The 16378-nt window shown below is 42.9% G+C and overlaps 1 protein-coding gene across 1 annotated transcript in view; it reads left to right on the top strand.

Annotated features, from left to right (window-relative positions):
• The window catches only part of ERBB2 (erb-b2 receptor tyrosine kinase 2), a 29876-nt gene that overhangs the window by 5545 nt on the left and 7953 nt on the right, over positions 1–16378 (top strand). The window contains exons 2-6 of the mRNA XM_053453290.1: positions 12647–12798; positions 13752–13932; positions 14498–14632; positions 14995–15063; positions 15194–15309. Coding sequence (XP_053309265.1) covers positions 12647–12798; positions 13752–13932; positions 14498–14632; positions 14995–15063; positions 15194–15309 — 653 coding nt within the window. The remainder of the gene's footprint in view (positions 1–12646; positions 12799–13751; positions 13933–14497; positions 14633–14994; positions 15064–15193; positions 15310–16378) is intronic.

Genomic DNA, 16378 nt, shown 5'->3' with positions numbered 1-16378 from the left:
TGCCCATTTTCAATTCTTCCTTTACAGCAGGTGCCCTCTTTCTTCCTCTGTTGTTCCCCCATAGACCCTGCACATTTACTTTCCAAAAAAGAACCCACCCCCTAGTGTGCCGTTGGAACATTTTCTATTTCTTCTTCTACATTCCCCCCTCCAAGCTCAATACAACTCAAAGATGACCTCTTTTGCCCAATGATATCCATGGGACAGGTGAGAAAGAACGAGGATTCGTGTGTTCTCCACCACTAAGATTACATCACAACCATCTCACCTTCACTACCTTTATGTATTAAATCAAAGTGGGAAAATTACTTTATATTATTATATCATTTATATAATATGTATTATAGTATACTTTATTCATTTCTATATAGTAGAATTACATATAAAGAGCCACAAGACTCATGCAGTATCTATGCTATTGACACATTTGTAATTCTCACATCTGTCAACTGACAACTTCATCAAAAGAAGTCCATGATGATGCAATGAAAAACGAATTAAACCCAAGCTTAATTTAAGCACAGTATTCAGAGCCCACCAGATCATTTTGGAGGTTATAATATATATAGGTTATAATATATATATATATGTAGTTCAGTGTGTATCGCATGTTGGGGTTTGGTACAGAACATGAATGTAAGCAGATGGTCTGATGAAGGTCAGAGCCTGTGCCGGTGGCATTGGGCATCGTGCCATGCTTGCAGGGATAGGGTTTTTCAGGGGAGTATTCGAATGGTGATATTGGAGGATGTGATAATACTCAGAAGTGGGAGAGAGAGATCCGGAGTAGTCGAAGGGAATTTTTTTTTTAAATAAGAACAAAAAGAAATTGAGCGAAGTCCCTAAAATGATATCAATGGCTTCCTGATTCTTGGCCAACTGCAAGCAGAAGTCGGCAATAGTAGCTGTGTTTCTAACAGTCTTCTCATCTTAGCCTAAGTGGCTACGGCTATTAGCACATGGCTAGTGAACTCTTTTTGGAGCAGCATAACTCCCAAGTGGCCCTCTTTGGAACCCAAATCCCCCAGTCCCTCTTTCCGTACCAAAAGTCCCTCTTCTAGGAGCTCAGATGTTTGCTGGCTATGGGTGTATCACGGTGTTCTAAAAAAGTAACAATAGCGCGCATGCAAACAACAGCATTTTGTAACAACACAAATTATTCTAAAGGACCAGAGCTATTTTACACCTGTACGTCCAGAGCGTTCGTGTTTTTGCTACGCCTTTTTAGCTCTGAAGCAGTCATTTTGGGTATTACCGTAATAAAGTGTTTTTTAATGTTAACCAAGAGACGTTATGAAATGACCATGATGCCGCATGACCTCATTGTGACGACCAAGCTCCAATATTGTTTATATTAGCAGGGACACTGATAAAGAAAGTACGTCACGTGGGACCAGACCCGGTGGGCCGCTGGCCGTCAGTGATCCATACTCGGTATGCAGCCGTGAGCTGGGTGTTCTGGCCGCGTGCCGCGTGAGCATCAAAAAGAAATGCCGTTTAGCAGCCAAGGGCCTGACGGTGCCAGGGCTGCCAAATCACCCCCTGTGTGGCCCGGACAGCAATGATTTGTATGCAGAGCTGTCTAATATGTGTTCCTGTTAAGGGGGGATCTTTTTTACTGTCTTCTTTTATCGTGGTTGGATGGGGTCGCGTCCCTTGTTTTAAACTATAAGCATAAGGAAAATGTCACAATTTGCTTTATGTGATCATTGTCAATCTTTCGTAAGAGCAACAAATGAAACGAACATAACTGGGCCAGTTCCCAAAACCTCTGCCCAACAGAGAGACCGCTCATTTATTGACTTCTGTAGCGCCATCATATTCCACAGCGCTGTACAACAGGCAAGCCGTAGTAGTGTATCGCATATTAACTTGGAATCAGAAAAACAAATAATGAAACAGTAAAAGATTTGGAAAAATATCCAGTAATCCCTGTTTTTGGTGAGATAAATATCTATCTAATGTGTCGGGGGGGGGGGGTTGTACAAAACCCTGCAGCTGTGGAGATTATCTGCCGGTTTTGCTAAATCTGCTAGTTACACGGTACATGCTAATACTTTAAGTGTTCTTAGATTTTTTGTTAGACGAATTAGTACTCTAAATGGATTAAATGATATTTTCACACAGAATACTGTAGTAGGTGGCAGGGGGGGTGCAGGTAGTATCATCCGGAACTTGGAAAAACACAGCCTATACATCCAAATTCTAGATATTTAAAAAAGTGTTGATTTTTCATCGTTCCTCTGGTATTCTTTCTTAGAAGTACAATTCAGCATAAAGCGGCAGATTAATAATCAATCTCTACTCCATTTGATGGCATTAGTTGGATATTTCAGAGAGTTTCTGATTGTTGCGCAATAAAATAATATTGAATATTACAGCGTTTGGCCACAGAAACGTTGCTCTCCAGTGTTTTTTGTTCTTTCTCGGACCCTGATAGCAGAGTAACGTTAGACTTTGAGCACCGTGTACTGATAAGATGAGCCAATACTAAAACTGCGGACATTGCTGTCGTGCGGTGCTTGGAGTAGACTAGCGTACCATGCATGACCGATGAAGGATCTAAACTTGAGGCTGTTGCCTGGTACTAGCCATCTGGGATCGCCAGATGAACATGGACAGCATATCCAGTAGATATCATTACTCTGTAGGATCCCCGCTGTATCCCCCCCCCCACTGGACCATTTGAAGGTTGAGTTCCATAGGATCTCAGCTGAACGGCTGATCTAACATCTCATGAACCATCCCTGCGTTATCATTTGTAAGTATCTCTATAGGAGGGTATCAGCAGTTCTCAAGCTAGTCCACAAGGAATGCCTTAAAAGTATAGGATTTAGACCAAGGACCGGTTAAGGTTTGACGAGATGCGCCGAATGGTTCTTATCTGCCGTCAAATTCTGTGAGATGCTAAGCTGTGAGTCAGGCTTCGTCCTATCGCAGCAAACAGTTTATTACCAAACCTTTAGTGACGCAACGAAATTAGGCAATATCTGCCTGCATCACAGGCAAGAAATGCTGTTATGGATTAAGAACGAGCTTTCTTTGGCAAGCAAATCCTACTGACAGCCTTTCGGCACGCACGCACACAGACAAAAACACCCTGGATACATTGATTAGGGTCAAGAATTTTGGAAGGATACAATATTCGTTCCAGATTCCTTAGGTCTGGGATCCATTGATTTGCAACAGAATGCATTCATAAAAGTTTGATAATGCCTATGAATAAGCAGCCTACCGACATTCATGCACATTTAATGTTTACGCATGTAAACAATGGGCTTTTAACTTTTGAGTTGTATAAGTGACCCTAATAATGTTTATTATTGATTCTATGTTGCTACCATGCTACACGTTGTAACATCATGTAAGGCTTGGGGCTGTTTATTCTGCAATACAGTGAAATGTATCTCTGCATGAGCTTAGGTGGGCTAATCGATACTCTTGTTATGATACCAAATCTAGAGAAACAAAATACATTTTGGAATATGAATATTTTACCAACAACAACAGCACCGTGCAGCGGGAAGGCCGCCTGCAATGCTAGCATTTATTCAAATGATTATTTACGCCCGTAAAGTCATAGTCACGCAGTAAGGCACTGAGATATCCCCGTCAGCAACGTCTCCGTGTTATGCCGATTCCGTGTAAAGTCAGGCGAGAGTTATCCATTAACCAGACATCCAGAGCAACAACAATACGACGACGGGGAGGAGAAGGCACGGCTCTAATAAAAACAAGGAGATGCAGCAAATTTCTCCTTTTTTTTTTGGAAAAAATAATTTTTACTGGGACAATTCCCAGTAAAATTTAGCAATCTGGTTTCTATGGCGATTGCATTACTTTTTTCACCAGAATTGCTCTCTCTACCTAACCAATGTGAGTTCTTTATTTACCTGTGCGATCAATGTGTATTGTTAACTTGTACAGCCCTATGTTTTTCTACATACGTGTTACATTACTGTTGCCTCTTTTCCTTCGACATATAATAAGTTCAATTATTTTCATGCTATACATATCTATCGTCATTTCCGACCGGTCTCCTTTAAATACCCCCAGAGGCCCAATTTCCCCATGAAGTAAGACAGCGTTACACTCTGACTCGGATAGGGTTAAGTGCCAGGCGTAGTAGTGGCAGGCTGTGATTGGCTGCTCTCCCTGCTGTGCCCCAGGACAGTCACTTTCATATGGCACCTTGCCATCCTTTAAGGAGTGCCAACCGAAGTCTAGTGTCCGAAACAGCGGGGGGGGGGGAGCGAGAGAGAGGGGGAGAGAGAGAGAGGGGGAGGTCTTAAAAATCATCGAATACCGTAATTCCTAAAGTATGAAAACAGCTGTCTGCTTTTTATCACTTTGTACGGTTTATGTTTACCAGCAGGACGTTATATAATTAACCCGGGGATCTACAATAATCCCGTGAAGACAATAACACGTATTTGCTAAGAAGAAAGTGTTTCTCAACAGCTTCATTATAAGACAGGCCGACCAACGCAAGCATCTCCCGCAAGATGGGCTGGGCCTGCATAATGCATAAGTTACATTTCTTAAAAGTCATGTCACTTGGGTGGTCCCATGTAACTCATCATGAAGTCAGGGAGTCAAAATGTTCATCCCTCCCACAAATTGCTTTTGCATTATAATGTTATAGAGCATTCTCTATTCACAATAGTGCAAAAGATCCGTCCAGAAACCCCCAGTACACGATGACCCCTTTAATATCCACCCAAAAGACCACTGCTTGTTGTGGGTGAATACCAAAGCGGGGCTGAACCCCACTTCTTAAAGGGACAGTCCAGCCATCATGTACATTTCCGTGGTGTCCCCCTTGCAAATGCATGGGTGGATTCTGCAGAGTTGCCCCATAGGCATTTGCCCCCAGCTATTTTCTGTGTGGGAGATACCTACCCCCAAACGGCTCCAGTGTCGGCTCTGCAAACGCTGCTGGCAGACCCCTTGCAAACGCATGGAAAGAGCTTCCATTGATTGAAGAAGAGCTTTTTCCTGCCACTGATGACCATCTTAAACAGCCAATCACTGGCAAGAATATCTAGACCATGGAAGCTGCAGCTGCAGCTTCTACCTCCACCAAGTGCTATAGAAAAAAACTTTACTTTCCTGGGGATGCCCGTGACATTAAATTGCCCCTTAAAGACTGTTATAACGGAATGCGTGTTTAGAATGCAGACCGGACCCAAAGGGTATCGGTGTGTTACATTATTACACGTGAACCCCAAATATTCTGCATGGCTCCGTTATAATAATACGGGGGATCTCTAGAGTACTGGAGGGCATCGCTTTCGTCTAGAACTGGGGACTATCACTTTAATAGTGGAGTCCTGCAGAGCATCGCGTTCATCTTGGCAGCGACGGAATGAGAAGTCCTTTGGATCTTACCACTCTCGTTTCCTCGTGAGTCTGTACAAGGCCCCATTGTGTACCTCCGTCCCACCCCTCCATGTCTAGCATCGGTGCTGCTCTAAAAGTTACAAATAATCCCCACCCCCGCATCCGTACCAGAGGCATTTCTGCATAAACACTTAACGGCACTTAGTGCCAAGAAAACGACTTCACTACATATAAGTAATAGGAAGGCTTACGTAACTCTCGGGGCGCTTATCTGCCGTGGACTATAACCGCCACAACCCCAAGCCAACCAAGTCATGAAAAGTGATGTCATAAGTATCTGGTTAAATCATCACGTAGTTTTGACTTGACTCCAGTATTCTTCTAGCGCATGATGGGGATTGTAGTCTACAACAGATGGGGTTTTCTACACCTAGGTGCTTGCGTTTCAGCAACCACTGTCTCAGTGTCACGCGTGGCAAGTATTTACAACCAAAAATATGAATGAGGCAAAATTTGGCAATTTTGGTATTCAGCAGAAATGTTCGTAAAACTTCATCTAGTGAAATTTAGCAGAGTAGGTAGAACGGCGCCTTTAACTGGTAGTCGCCATTACTCCTCTTCAAAATAAGGGGACTCCTCTCTCGTCTGGCGCTGGAACTTGGTGTCTGTCATGTTATCTGAACTTCAGCAGCATGTGATTGGAAAAGGGATTTAAGAGGAATTAGACTCCGAGCAGATGTATTTCACATTTAATATGAATTATAGCCGGAGGTGGGCGTTATAGTAGGTAATAATAGCAACTTAAACATTGCCTTTTTTATTATTTGCCTTTCAATATTAAGAGACAGTTTAGTATATTATTACACATACAATATACTTCAGTTATATGAAGGGGTCAGGTTAATATAATGCAATATGAGAAGTTATTGGAGGGGTGATATGGGGCAATAGGACAAGTTATATGAGTAGTAAATGGGGTTATAAGGAGAGCTTAAATGGGGGTGATCGAAGGAATTGTTGGGGGGTTATTATTTTTCGTTCCAAAGTAATGTGCTTTTATTCCATGTATATTTCTGGAACATTGATTATTACAAACTAATAATATTCTAGCGCATGCCGAGACAAAGCGTCATGTCTATATTATTTAATTATACCAACAAACAGGTATTCAACACATTCATATTATCCATCTAACCATACGTTTGACCTATACACCCCAATGACCTCTCTGCACGAATCCCAGAGGGAAAAACAGATCTCATTCTGAATGGGCACAGAGGTCGTCTCACCCCAGCGGCGACCCCTCTCAGGACGCAGAATGCCCGTCCGTGGGAAAAGGCGTGCAGATGGCTGATTGATTCTAAAAAGGAGAGGGGGTTAATATATTGCCATCACATATACAACCCAATCAGTTGTATATTACTACTACAATATTTTTAATTTTAGATGGGGCATATACCGCCATAGATGGAAACATATTTAACTAAAATATGGAACATATCAAAGGGAAAATAAAGAAGGATATTGCAAGAGAGAGGTTTATGTATGATGGCAAGAAAAGGGATAATCAATGGGGCTGGAGTAGTTTATACAGAAGAGAAAAGCTGTGTGGGTTTCGGACTGGTTGGCAAAATGCATGATTGGATGGTATGGATTGTAAATAGACAAAAACCACCTGCGCTAAAGGAAGCTGTAAAAGGACTACTTACCCAAACAAGTGAGTAATAAAAGCCAAAAGTCCACAAAAGTCCACAAAATTGCATTAAAAAGTGCAAAACAAAAAAATAAATGAGGATTTTTTAATATAGCCCCGGGGAGCTCCTCCTCTGTGAAGTATGCTAATCAATCATTTAATAATAAAAATACATACAATATATAAAGTACAAAGAGCTGTGAGGGGTACTCACATTATCCCACTGAATGTTTTTGGGAGCCCTGGATTCTTATATATGATCTGTGCTCAGTGCTTTTTATATTGTATTGATTTTATTTGTATGTTGTGAGTTATATATTTTTATTATTAAATGATTGTTTTTCTTTTGTTTTACATGGTGTGGATTGTACTGCAGGGTAGGGGAATGTATGGGCAGGGAGCAGCAGCCTTTCCAGAAATCATATATATATATATAGGGGAGCAAACAAGGGGTCCAAGCGAAAAGTGAGGGGGCACGTGATATCCACAAGGCAGGCACCACGAACATCACTCTGGGTAGCTTGTGTTAAAGTTTGCTCGGCGGGTTATCATTGGGGGGGATCAAGGATCATGCGGGGGGCATAATTGGGAACACTCAGAGTTTTGCCCAGAGACTCCGGATGATGCGCCGATTCTCCGGGTCACCATGAGTGGGACTGCACTCCATGAGTGGGACTGTCTTCAAACTGGTTCACTGAGTAACATTATTAAGGCTCAGTAATTCTACTTGTATCCGCACATCAATTCTTAACCCCTTAAGGACAATGGGCGGTCCCTAAACCCATTGAAAACAATGCATTTTGAGCCCCTACATGTACAGGCTTTGTTATTAAGGGGTTAAACAGACAACAAGCAATGCGCTGAGGGAAACGAAACACAATTTTGTTACATCTTGGAATGTTTTGAAACTCAACAGCTGAAACATTTTATTTTACCTAAATAGAGACGTATATATATATATATATACACAACACGGAGTTTATTCTGCCCCTTTATTTGGCTGCAAGCTGTATGAAAATGTAAATATAATTAAAATAAATCTACTGCCAGATTTCCTGCAGGGGGCCGACAGATGCATCGCGGTTTGAGGGGTCATTGCTATTCACAGACGGCTTCTTATTTCCTCCCCAAGACCCCTTTTGCAGCTCTGATGAAGTATCTGGTGGAGGCCTGGAGATGACAGCCGGAGCTGGCTTGTCTTTTCATCCTGAATGTGTAGGCCCGAGCTCCGCAGACTGTTGCTAGGATACCCCTTTAAAAGACATGCGGGAAACGTCTGCATGCAGCAGCTGCATCGCCATTTCTTTACCCCCCTCTAGCCCCTTTAGGGATTTAACCCCCCAGAGGTAGCACAAGGGGGTGGAAGACATAGACTCTGAGGTCAGAAGGGCCATTTTTCCCTTAAAGGAGAACTACCTCCATCTTTTGTATAACGAGCATCACATTAAAATAGGTTTTTATTGTTTTCTTTGTGTAGCACGGTTGTAGTTTTTGCCCCATAATATAATGTTTTCAGGAAGCTGCCTATTAGCCATTAGTATGAGTTTATGAGCCCAATCTACCAGTCAAACACCATGACTTCATATCATACTGTCCTGCGGCAAACAATAGAATGGCTCAGTCTTAACAACCCGGCCAGACAGTAATGAAGGTCTACGGTGGAAAGGATTCCACGGATATGCAGGGCTCCGTAAGCATTTAGCTCCGCGGAGCAGGGAAAGTCCCCCAAAATATCACAACTGACAGCAACAGCGGCCCCCAGCAGGGACAGACTGGGGATTAAAGTTGGCCAACATCCGATAAATGACACAAATAGAGGAGACAAAAGTAATCTTATTAGACGCGGAGTTGAGACTTTGTCGTCTCGGTTGTATTAAAACACTTATAAAAATAATTTTGCAATGTTTGAAAAGTAGTCCTATCACCGTAGCAACCGCTGTAGTGTTAATAAACAGGGACATGGAATTGGTTTCTGTAGCGATAAGACCACTTTTCAAACTTTGCACTGCAATTGCTTTTTATATATGACCTAATAATAGTTACCAACTGCCCTGATTTGATCTGGATAATACCTGCAGAGAGAAGAACCTCATTCTTACATAATCTCCCCTACCTGATTTTTTTTAGGAATTCATCAGAGGAGTTCTAGATTTTCCTTTGTGAATCTTACTAAAGTGATATACAAAATACACCAATGGGGGCAATTATAAAATAATAACCCTTGGCAGTGGTTTGTGCTGAATGATAGTTTGAATGATGATCCTCTGATCTCCTTCTCATTCACATTCATCACTCAGCACAGTGTTCTCTCATTCCTTTTCTGTGCAGCAGGGAGTAGAGGTCCCACCCTTAGAGTCTGGGAGTGCCTGCTGCTTCCAAACCGGTTTCACTCCCTTTATTGTCAACATAAAAATGGGGTTCATGAGTGGCTGTGAAGTTGCAGGGTAATTATTATTCCGCTCCAGCTGCTGACTGAGTATTCTTGTTACAATGATTTTATTAATAGCTGTAGTGCAGGAACGCGTGAAGTGTGAGAGAATGTTGTATCGAGATGATGAGGTTCAGTGTCCAGAGATGAGTGTGTGAACATCTGGAGTGTGAGAAGAGGAAAAGGATGAATGACTCAACCTGAAGAGGGAATGTCTGGGTCACTATGTATATATAAGTTAGGGAATGAGTTCTTCCAGTGGAGTCACTGAGTGAGTGTGGGAGCTGAGAGAGAGATTGGAGCAGTGAGTGTGTGAACATCTGGAGTGTGAGAAGAGGAAAAGGATGAATGATTCAACCTGAAGAGGGAATGTCTGGGTCACTATGTATATATAAGTTAGGGAATGAGTTCTTCCAGTGGAGTCACTGAGTGAGTGTGGGAGCTGAGAGAGAGATTGGAGCAGTGAGTGTGGGAGCCGAGAGAGATTGGTGCTTTTAGATTGGGGCTGAGAGACACTGGTGAAGTGAGTGTGGGGCTTGAGAGACACTGTTGCAGTAAGTGTGGGGACTGAAAGAGACTGGTACAGTGAGGGTCAAGAAAGACTTGCAGTGAGTGTGGGGACCAGGAGAGACTGGGTGAGAGTGGAGGCCGAGAAGAACTTGTATAGTGAGAGTGGGGGCCAAGAGAAACTGGTGCAGTGCACAAAAGGGCCGAGTGAGACTTTTGCAGTGAGTGTGGGGGCCGGGAGGGAATGCTGCAGTGAGTGCGGGGGGCCAGGAGAGACTGTGCAGTGAGTGTGGGGTTAAATAGGACACAGGGTGTGGAGGGGGTGATGAAGTGAGGGTATTCTCATTTAGTTTCCCAGTGTTTATTCACATGAAGGTTGGTTAAATATTGAAAGTGCCTGAGGCGACGTGAGCTAAGTCATGAAAACACAATACACACACATTCCTGGCTCAGACACACAACAAAGTGCACTACTGTGCACGGTGACACACTATGCACATAGTTCTACACAACGTGCCAGAGGACTACTGTTCAGGGGTTATGGCAACAAAGTATGTACGCAATAATGTATACTGTGCATTGATATACACACAAGAATGGCACTACAAATTACACACAAAGTATCACAATACACATACATTACTGACAATGTATCCACAAGTAACAATCTTTGCACACATTTATGCATGGAATAATGTAATAAACACACACACTACAGTCCTACAATAACCATTAATGTCAATCCCACAACTTCTTAGAGACCCAGCCCTCCGCACAATCCACGACAAATAGTGCTACACAACCGCCTTCGTACAGCAGCCAGCAAACATGTGCGTGGTGTAGCAGTGTGTGTGCCGGGGCTGAAGGAAGGGATTGTTCTGTAACCAAATAATCTGCAGGCCATCTACCCCCCCCCAGCCCTTTCACTGACAAGAAATATGTTTCTCTACACGCGTGAGTAGCCTACTCCACACGCAACACTGGACATGCACATCGCGGAACTGCTGCTCGGGAAGATGGAGTCTGTAGGAAAAGTTTGCACCTCTTATTGGGCCAACGTAGAATTCAGAGGCAACTTTCCATTTGGAGAAGAGACCCAAAAGGCCCCAAAAGCTCGAGTGACTCTTAGCCATTCAAGGCCATCTTCAGAATAATCTTCAGCTAAGGACCCCACATAGTATTGTATATTGGTAGCCACCCATGCAAAACATTAATAACGTATATATATATATATATATATATATATAAGCAAACACTGCCAACCCATTATAGCCATTTCATTAAATACATAGGACCCCCTTGTTTGCACATTAATATGTCTATAATTTCATGCATGGCCCCACAAAGGCTTTCTGTGGCCCGTGGCCCATGGCCCCCCCGGCTTTGCCAGTAGCCTACATTCAAGTGTCGTTCATTGTGTCATTCAACGTCAGTCTACTAGACAAATACCCTGACAATAGAATGGCCCCGTCTCAATCACCTAGCCAGGCACTCCGAAACATAAAAGTCTATGGAGGAAAGGACTTTATTGGTGTTGCCATAAAGAATCGGCTCCGTGTGGTGATTATGCAGGGAAGATCATTCAAGATATCACATGGATGACGGCAAGAGCAGCCTCGGGGTTGGCAGATAATGGAGTTTATCGGAACAAAATGATGTAAAAACCACATTTTTGTCAATCCTAAACTACATTACTGTGTGCGGCTCCGTATTTTATTTCTCCCCGTGGAGAAAGCTGTGCTTCGGTGCGGTCATTTTCTCCGGGGAAACTCTCTATTAGCAGTTGGCAGTCATGCCGGAAGTCATTAGGAAGTTGTTGGAGACACAGAGTCAAACATCTGTCCGGCGGGTCATTTCCGGGGCTAAGTCACCACTTCCTAGCAGTGTGTTGGCCACGAGCAGCTAGATCACAGAGCAGCTGGGATCTCTTTAACCCCTTGTGCAGCACGCAGAAAACATACGTTGAGACAACGCAAGTCGGTTCTTCACGTGCGTCAAGTTTAGAAAAGCCACAACAACTCTAATGTTTTCCGGGAATACGTGCAAAAATATATGAATTGAAGAAAGATTTTGGGTGAAAATAATGCCATATTTTGACATAATGTAATTTTAAGATCAGTGGATTACTGTGGAATCTTGTTGTGTAGATCGGTGTCACTCTGTGCTGGAGGGGGGAGATTCCATGTTTTATACCTCCCGCTCCACCTTCTCATGGAAGGACATGCTAGATGTATCCTTCTTGTCTACATCACTCTGGTCCAAGTACCATCGCTGTCTCATCGGGAGGGAGAGCTTCCATGATCTGTTTTAAGAGGTTGTTGAGTCCTTTTATCCTGAGAGTCCAATCTTATGTGTTTCGTGGTCTACTGAGAAAGAGTCCTTATGTCCAGGACCAGTCTACTGTTATCATGACCTGGTGCTTGGAAGGACATTTTACCCATACCTCCCCCCTGTCTATGTTATCTCCATCCCAATACCGCCTATTCCTTACGACCTCTTGCGTTGAGAGCGCGATGGGACTACAAACACACGTCAGATGATCGTACTCCTTTCCATCAGGTGAACGAGGACCAAAGACTATGCATTCTAGTTATAGAAACCTTAACCATAGCTGCCAACAGTCATGGTTTCGCTATCGCCAACCTTAACATATCTCTTTCTTTTCTCCTCTGCAGTTTGCACCGGCACTGATATGAAGCTTTCTCACCCGCTCAGCCAGAGAATTCATTACGAGACGTTGCGCACCCTGTATAAGGACTGCCAGGTCATTCATGGGAATCTGGAGATCACCTATATGAAAGAAGACTACGATGTCTCTTTCCTGCAGGTGAGTGCGTGAGATGAACAGAGGCGTGAGATATCATACATATGGAATACTTTAATACAGGTGGAATGCGAGACTCTCCGAGTGAAATGAATTTATTTTTAAGAATGAAAATCTATTCCAAATGTGTTTTTGGTCCTTGTGCACCTTTCTTTATATTATTATTTTTTTAATATTATTTATGATACAAATGTTATATGTTTGCATACAGTTTGTCATGGTTTTGCGTGGGTTAAAATTTCCCTATGCTGGTTTAAAAAAAAATGACAATTAATAGAAAACCACACTTAAAAAATAAACTACTAATAAATAACTAAACTCACGCAGTTAAAATACTCAGTATAAGAACGCTGTATATACGTAAACCTCTTTGTTTTACGTAACATGTCAGTGACGTATTAGCAATAATAGCAAGAAAATGCCCGGTGGGCCGCGGGCCGAGATCGCCCCATAATCCCCCCTCCCTGGAGCGGCAGATCGGGTGCAGCAGTGCACAGCCGGTGGCTGGATTTGCCCGGCTGCACGCTATGTGAGCAGAAAAACATGACTTACGTCATCAGGCAGCTGCCGGACATAAAGTGCAGGACCGCCTCATCGACGCCGTACGACCACCTCTGAAATATTAACCCTTTAATAGCCCCTTGTGAGGATTCTACGTAGTCACCAGATCTGTAAACCAAATAGGTCTAATAGCAATCGTCATGGAAGCGCTGACTTGTCATTATGACGTTATAATAAGGCACAAAGGTCTCTATCAGGTGATGTAAATATATACAAACGTAATGTTTACCGGTAGAATGTTCCAGGTGTACAAACAGAATGTTTCGAGTGTGTGGATAGAATAGTACGTGTGTACAAACAAAACATTTGCAAATAAAGGATGTTCCGGACAATTTTCCATTTTTACAAATAAGGAAATATTACATCATTGTGTGTTTTATTTTTCCCCCCTACAGAACATCAAAGAAGTGCAGGGCTATGTTTTAATAGCTTATAACCTGCTTAAATTCCTGCCCTTGGAGAACTTGCGTATTATTCGTGGTACGCAGCTATATCAAGACCGCTACGCTCTGGCTGTGCTCCACAACTCCGGAGGGACAGCGGGGTTACAGGAACTGCGTTTAAGGAGTCTTATGGGTGAGAATCCTTTGTGTGGGGTGGTAAAAGGCGCACTTTGTGATCAGGTTTAGCAAAACGGGAACATTAGCCTTGTTGGCCCGGTATATATGGATCGAGTATCTTATGACTGACGGTAGGCGCTGGTAACGGGGATTTTTCTTATTTTAGAAATCATATTTTGGGTTTTTTTTATTGAACAATGAGCTGCGTGTTTGTGAGATGAAGAATTCCATCTTTTCCTTATTAAATATGTGTTATAAAGGGATAAATTCCAATGGGAATTGTATTACACATGCGGTATATTTCTTTCATATTTGGTACCCAATAAAGACAAATAATATAAAACTGTGTCACCTACAAACTTTACATTAATTGAAACCATATAAAACATTTTTCCCGATATCCTCTTATATATTAAACGGTCAATCTTGCTGTTGGAGGTCCAGATATTTCAGAGGAACGCAGACATTTCCCGTCTGGTCCATTTGGCGAATGTATCTTCTATGATGTCACGCCCGGGCTTTGTGATTTGGGGGGGACGTTGGAGAGACGCTGATCGTTTCCGTTGGTTTTATCTCGGCAGAGATCCTGAAAGGAGGAGTGATGATCGTGAATAACACCGAGCTGTGCTTCCAGAAGACAATCAACTGGGGTGATATCCTGGGTCAGGGCAACGGCCTGCGAGAGGACGTGGTGGTAGAAGCCGGGAATAGGACGTGTAAGTCCTGCACGAACTTACGGTTCTTCTAAATTCCTATTCATTCTATATTGTGCATTTCTTCCACAAGACGAGAACAAGCCATACATTCAGAAAGCCATATATTCAGAAAATAACCTTTATGGAAGGTAGAGATATTTGTTAAATATCCTGAATGTCATGCGGATAATGATCCACACTGCTTCGGTGCTTCTACTACCCCCATACATCAATAATATATAATAATATAATATATTATATAATATTGGAGGCTTTGCAACAGCTAGAAAATGTGCAAAAAAAATGATGTTTTGCTAAAGAATTCATCATTCAGACAAAAATACAAAATCCCAATACGCTCAACGTGTCTTTCTTCTCTAAAGGTCCTTCTTGCTACCCTGCCTGTGGCTCTTTGGCATGTTGGGGACAGGGGCTGGAGAACTGCCAGATCCGTGAGTATCTGCGTCTTTGGGGGTGGGGGTGGGGGGGCATGACTGGGTTGCGGTAGAGGAAATGTTGCAAGGGTTAAACGAACGGGAATGGCGTCGGCTCCGGTGAATCAGCTCTGTTGTTTGGTTGCAGTAACCAGCACTATATGCGAAAGCGGCTGCCAGAGGTGTAAAGGCAACCACTCCACGGACTGCTGCCACGAGCAATGTGCGGCCGGCTGCACCGGACCCAAGAACTCCGACTGCCTGGTGAGAACCCGAGAACTCTCCCGTAGCTAATAAAACTATATAACTATTAATAATGCAATACAAATGCAATCTATGGAGCTCCTTTGAAGTTTGAGCGACTTTGTTCAGCTTGTTGTTCCATGAAATAAAACATCAAAGACTATTTGTTATTTTTATGCGATGCGATGATGAAATGAAGTCATAACAATAATAGCCGCCAATCCACGGGTTATTTGGAAAATCAAAACGTATCCAATCATTCACAGCATTGCAGGTAGAGGGCAACTGGATCAGGTATAGGTATAGATCACATAAATAATGGCAGCCATAGATCACAGGGCACACGCATCAAAGCCAGCCCTGACACCTGGATTGCACCCAAAGGACTTGCCCTGACACCCGGATTGCATCTCAGTTACTCAGTTACCTCTTTATCTCTCTCCTTTATCTCTCCCCATTCTCTTTTATTTCCACTTCTCATTATCTCTCTCTCCCTCTTTCTCTTCATCTATTCTTTCTATCTCCCGCTTACCTTTTCTCTTTCCCTCCTTTCTCTTTACCCCACCTTTTCCCACTATCTCTTCTTTTTCTATTTATTTCTCCCCTATATTTGATCCCCCTTTCTGATTGTCTCTCCTCTTATGCTTTTATCTCATCTCTCACAATTAACTTTCTCTCCTCTTTTTCTCTACCTGTCCCTATTTTCCTCATCTCTTTTCTCTCTCTTCATCTCTCCCCCTTCTCACATCTCTACCCTATTCATTATCTCTCCTCTTTCTCATTATCTCCCTCTTTTCTCCATCTCTCCTCTTTCTCATTATCTCCCCTTTTGCCGTTTACCCCTTCTATCTCTCCCTCATATCTTTCTCTATCTATTTTCTTGCTTTCTCCCCTTCCTCCTCATCTTTTACCTTTCTGTGGGGGATGCGTGCAGCTTCAGTGCTGAGTGCTAGGATATGACATCATAACTCGGCACTCAGCATCGATAGCCGGCACGCTTCGTGAAGGAGCAGTGAAACAGAGGTCTCTATGAACAGACCTTGCGCTCCCTTTATTTAGGGCCTGTTAGAGAGCTGTGACCTTCCCAACC

Source organism: Spea bombifrons, chromosome 13, assembly GCF_027358695.1.
Source record: "Spea bombifrons isolate aSpeBom1 chromosome 13, aSpeBom1.2.pri, whole genome shotgun sequence".
Taxonomy (NCBI): domain Eukaryota; kingdom Metazoa; phylum Chordata; class Amphibia; order Anura; family Pelobatidae; genus Spea; species Spea bombifrons.
Note: the sequence above shows the minus strand (reverse complement) of the source record. Positions and strands in the feature narration are given on the sequence as shown.